The sequence below is a fragment of the Gekko japonicus genome, unplaced genomic scaffold (assembly GCF_001447785.1).
Source record: "Gekko japonicus isolate JY-2015 unplaced genomic scaffold, Gekko_japonicus_V1.1 scaffold79, whole genome shotgun sequence".
Classification (NCBI taxonomy): Eukaryota; Metazoa; Chordata; class Lepidosauria; order Squamata; family Gekkonidae; genus Gekko; species Gekko japonicus.
Window position 1 is genome coordinate 875970 of NW_015167530.1, and position 5566 is coordinate 881535.

A 5566-nucleotide genomic window follows, 5' to 3' on the forward strand; every position below is an offset into this window, starting at 1 on the left:
AATAAAGCCTGTTAGTTACCTGTGTTCCCAATGTAATAATGCCTGAGATTCTTGCAATTCAAGATCAACAAACAAACAAAAATATAAGGGCTATATTGTGGTTTCATCAGCCTTTGTTGCTGCTTTGTTTCAGTTACGGGAATGCAGAAGGGGCCTATTTAGCAATGTATAATCCCACAACAAACACTGTTTGTTCTGTACCAGAAGGAATGATGAAGGGACTGTTTAGGAACATGCACATTGTACTTTGGAAAAAAAAGCCTCATTTCTTTAACAAACCCATCCAGGAGTTGCTATAAGATTGTGGCTCCTTCTGCATCCACACTTCTTGGGTCCTTCACACCAATTATGAAGTTGTTGGTTCTTCTGGCTCCATGAACTAGGGAAAGTACCTCAACTCTTTCCACATCTTGACCCTGGCTTCTCAAGTACTTGACATCTTCTTCAGGAAACTCACCTGACAGAGAATTTTAGATGAGGTTATTTTCTATAAAGCAGCCTTTATGTCCCCTTCCTTCTCATATATCAGAACCACTACATTCCCATTAAAGGCCAGCAGCTGTCCTCTTGACTGGGACCTGCAGTGACCAGTGGAAAAAGTGGGTTGTTCATGAGATTCCATACTCAGTGGGGGGGGGGGCACAGAACAGGCCCGTGGTGGTCCATATCAGCCTATGTGTTTAAGTGCTGTCAAGTCACAACTGACTTATGGTGACCCCAGCAAGAAATTTTCAAGGTGAGTGAGAAACGGAGGTGGTTTGCCATTGTCTTCCTCTGCAAAACCTTCTGTGGCGGTTTTCTATCCACTGAACCTGATTAGCTTCTGAGAACTGACAAGATCAAGCTATACCATGCTGCTTTCCCTTCCCACATCAAACTATTTCCCCAAAATATGTGTCTTAGAAAAGTAACATTCAGTAATCAGTTGCAAAGCAAATATTTCACAACTGGAAGAAAGCAGGTTTCCCAATTATTTCCCAGCAGAAAGGGGGGAAGAGAGAAGAGCAAAGAAAAATGAACTTCTAAGGAAGTAAGACTGATTTTAACGGCAATTGAAATTTTGTGTACAGATCTTAGCTGACCCAAAAAACCCTCTTTGCTCCTGAGATGGACAAATCACAAGGTAAGGCAGGCAGGCAAGATGAGGAGACCTTAGCACTTAGCCTGCCACAGGGGCCTGGTAAATTTCGATCCAGAGCATATCAAGGGACAGCCTTCTCAACTCTGTCACTGCCTCTCACATGCTGCTATGCACACAGTCTGCAAGCTTTGCTCCCAGCACACCTGATCCTGTGGAATAGTTCATCAGTCATGCTCCTGTTGGTGGGAATTTTGAATCAGAACTCCAATTTGCTAATACAGAGCCACCCGACCTGCTCAGATTCAGGAAGAAATGTGGAATGGAAGGGGAGACCTTTGACAGGCAGCCTCTCATCAGGTCTGCTCATTCCAGTGACAGAGAAGATTAAGAAGTGGAATTTACCATTTCTCCACAGCTGATGCAGCCTGCAGTGCCCCCAAGATTATGCCTCCCAGGAACTGGCAGCTGTCTGGTAGTAACAGGGAGGATACTAAGCAGGGTCTGCATTGCAAGGGTGAAATCAGAAAGAAAGCTCCCATTTTTCCACTGGTGGAAGTGTTGAGATTGAGTGAAAAAGCTGGCTGGATCCAGCCCATGGTAAGGTCACCCCCATGGTGCAGGTGAGAAAGATTACAGACTAATCTCGGGATTGTTGCAAAAATGCCCCCCTTCTCTATGTGTAAAACAAAACAAAAGCAGAACAGAAACCCAAGGTTAGTGTTCCACATTTCCCATACTTACTGTCAACCTCCAGGACATTAGAATGAAGCTGAGGATGAAGTCGGCCTAAGGAAAGGCTCTCACTCAGGTTCTTGTTATATGTTAAAACATTTACTAAAACCTGTTTAAAAAATAAACACAGATAGTAACAGATTTGAGAAACCCTTAGAGATGATGTTTTGTGCAGATGGAGAGAGGATCATAACACAAAGCCATGCCTCCATGGCATACCCAACCCCCTCATGTGAGAAAGCCTGCACAGTGGTCTATGCACACACCCATAGGTGTCCTTGAAAGTTACTGAGACCTTTGAAGACTGAAACTAACATCATCGTACCGTTATTTGTCAGTAACCATCTTATGAAAGACAATTTATATTAAGGCTTAACAAGCATGATAACTCATTGGCACTGTGCCCTTTATTGGATTAGTGCACTTTATTGGATTAGACCTGAGCCCACCTATTTTGTGTGGTTCTGGAATGTTTTCTGAAATTTCGAATATTATATTGATATGCATGGAATGAATTGTTTATATGAATTTGTTTACATTAATAGATACTGAGGTCTGTTGAATGTTTGGCTTTTTCATAGTTAATTTTTCACGGTTGCCCTTGTCGCCTTGCTTGATCTTCTTTCCACGATTCTCTTTTGGTTGTTACCTTTCCTAGTCATACTACTTGTCAGTCCCAGCAATGTGCCCACTAGGATTTCCAGCACAATGCTGGCAACTGGCAGGAGATTGCAAGGGGCAGGGACCTACAAATCAGTGCCATTACATTGGCATAGCATCACTTTTGGCATGAACCAGAAGTGATATCATTGTGTCAACGTGACACTTTAGCATTCACTGAAAGCTTGGGGTATATCCTCTAGCATAATGCTGACGCAATGATACCACTTCCAGTTCATGCCAGAAATTTGCCCCCACACCTCATTTCCTCCCAGCTCTGTTGAGTGGCTCTAGGTAACAGAGGGTCTATGGCAGGAGTTCCCCTGCCCAGCCCACGGAAATGACAAAGCTAGTGCCCACTGATGTATTTCCTAGTACCCATTTGTTTCTTTCCCCAAACAACTCCGCCTTTCTCCACCTTAGTAGAGCAGGAGGTTCTTCAGAAGCACAGGCGGGATGATGCTATTGCAGTCTTCCTGTTTGTGGGCTCCCTAGAGGTAGCTGGTTGGCTGCTCTGTGAACAGAATCCTGGACTAGATGGGCTCTGATCCAGCGTGGCTCATCTTATGTTCTTATGTTCTAGAAGGCATCAGCTTTGGTGCTGCAGGCAGTCCCCATTCAAAAATAGCTGCATCCTTCACAGGAAGATGTTTGGCCTGGAACTTTCTAACATTTTGTAATTGCCCCCTATAGCATCCATTTTGAGATTGGTCCTGTCTCCCACAGCAGCCATTTGTGCCTCAAAATTCTCAAAATTCCAAGCATGCCCATGGGTTTAATAAGGTTGTGGAGCCTCGGTGCTGCTTCTTAGGGGCCATGCTGTGGTGTTCAGAACTGACCTGTGTAATGCTGCTCAATGCTTTGTCTCCACCATTGGCTCCTAGACAAAGGTAAGTCCCACACATCCCTTCTGATGGCCGAACAACAGTGGGTAGTAAGAAAGACAAAGGTCTCTTTCCAGGCTGAATAAAATTTCTCTGTAGGAAAAAGAAATTCCCATTCCCAAAACATTATTAAAGACATCAGTGATTTTTTTAAAAAACCCTCCAGGGAACTATCTTCTCTTTACAGTAACTCCATGTTTCCAAGGCAATAAACATTCTTACCATTACCTCCAGGTAATGGGATTGAATAGGATACAATTCAAAGTACCTACTTGAACAATATTATATAAAATTTTATCTAGTTCTCTGCAGGAAATCCAAGGCCATTGATAAATTATATATACTGTGCCCATTACAAACAGAAAATGGCTGTTGACTGAATGGGATTTCCAAGCTAAGGGCTCAGTCTTAGAGACAAACTAGTCAGTTAATAGAAAATTCATAATCAAATATTTTAATGCATTTCAATCACATTTGGAGGGGGATGAACTAACGAGGTAATGGAGCTGAGGGAGGAAAATTTAAGCCTTCCCCATGCACTGTTTTCCTGACAGAAATGGCTTCCCTCAACTTGCTATTAGTCCTGGAAGGGGAAAAAATACATATGCCTGTCCTCAACCAGCCTTTTTTTCCTCCTGGGATTAATAGTGGTTTGGTCCTTAGAATTCCTTTAGCCTGTGCAAAACAACTTTACATGCAGAGAATAGTATAATTTATTTAGAGTAAATGGTTAAGAGCCATTTAAATGTTCAAGGTATACTTTTCTATCTCAAAGGCACTTGGGACATTATCTGTTCCAAAACTGCATCTCAAAACCTACATTTTTTTTGAAAGCTTACACAGCAAGCAACCCCCACCCCTACACACACGTGTTTTGAGTGGTACTGTCATATGAAAGAGAATGTAGTTATGCTCTCTCAGATTTTCATACATTCATAGCAATGTCTTCTAGGCAAGTGCAGGGGGGCTTTTGGTGCACACAGATTTTTCATATCTTGTGAAAACATTCCTATTCCATACAGAGGGGGGAACAGCTCCATCCGCACAAAGTGAAATTGCTCAAAAGTTCGGTGTCAGTTAATTCCCAGCCCAATATTACATGGCCTATGGAAAAACTGATTTCTGTTTAAAATGATTTGAAACCACAGGCATCATAGCATAGCAGAGGTTCCAAAACCTTTCTTGTCTACGTATATTGTTTTGTACCGCAGTTAAGGGCTTAATTCAGTGAGATGTGGGAGATCCATGACGGGATCTTCCGACAGCTTCAGTATTATCAGAAAGCAGTCACTGGGTGCTCCAGTTTAGATCAGGGATGTGGCACTAGTATGTTTAACCTTCCTTCTCCATGCTATTTCTCCAGGAAAACCTCATGCTGCCAAGCTGATTTAAGCCCTGGTAGAGAAAGAGACAGGCTGTTTGTTTTCCCCCCATACTGGGACTTAAAGCATCATGGCGAAATCGTTTTATCTGTGGGGAATTGTGCAACGGAGAAGGTTAAACATCCACAGACCCCTGTCTCAACATCATGGTTCCAGTCTGAATGCCATCCCTGCAACTGATTTTTGAGAAAACTGGATAGGTCACACCAAGGAGACCTAATCATTGATTAAACCCTTGTATAGTTAGTGCTTTTTCTATTACATGAACCAGATTAATTTCATAATGTATTACCATGGAATGGTTCCCTGTGTTATTCACCCAAGAAAAATCCAACATCTGACTGTTTAAAAGGATTCCAGAAGATGTCATAATTCCACTTCCGAATGGCCGGTTCAAGGAACTGAGGAGAAAAACAAAGGAACATCGTGAGAAATGAAACCCACCAAGTGATTCATCTGTCACTTCAAACTTCTTGATCTGCCCAATAGTTTCTCTAATATGTTTGTCTTCTGCTCAGCATTTATAGAAGGCAATTGAATAAATGCAGTCCATCACTGCTGATACAGTTAGAGCTATCATCAGCATCGCCATGACATTTTATCCCAAACATTGTTTGCAGTAAGAAGAAGGAGGAGGAGGAGGAAGAGGAGGAGGAGGAGGAGGAGGAGGAGGAGGAGGAGATTATTATTGGATTTATACCCCACCCTTCACTACCCAAAGGAGGATAAGGGGAATGTGCCCTCAGAAGGGACCTCTTCCCCAGCTGGTGAGCGGCTCTCCTTTTGCACCAAGGAACCATCCCTGAGCAGGGTGGGAGGGGGGCTCT

At 42.9% G+C, this 5566-nt stretch overlaps 1 protein-coding gene across 1 annotated transcript in view; it reads right to left on the bottom strand.

Annotated features, from left to right (window-relative positions):
- Positions 1-293: 293 nt before the first annotated feature.
- The window catches only part of GGT7 (gamma-glutamyltransferase 7), a 48430-nt gene continuing 43157 nt past the window's right edge, over positions 294-5566 (bottom strand). Inside the window, exons 12-16 of the mRNA XM_015413400.1 lie at positions 5032-5140; positions 4947-4955; positions 3313-3450; positions 1823-1922; positions 294-457 (exon numbers count right to left, since the gene is read on the bottom strand). Coding sequence (XP_015268886.1) covers positions 294-457; positions 1823-1922; positions 3313-3450; positions 4947-4955; positions 5032-5140 — 520 coding nt within the window. The remainder of the gene's footprint in view (positions 458-1822; positions 1923-3312; positions 3451-4946; positions 4956-5031; positions 5141-5566) is intronic.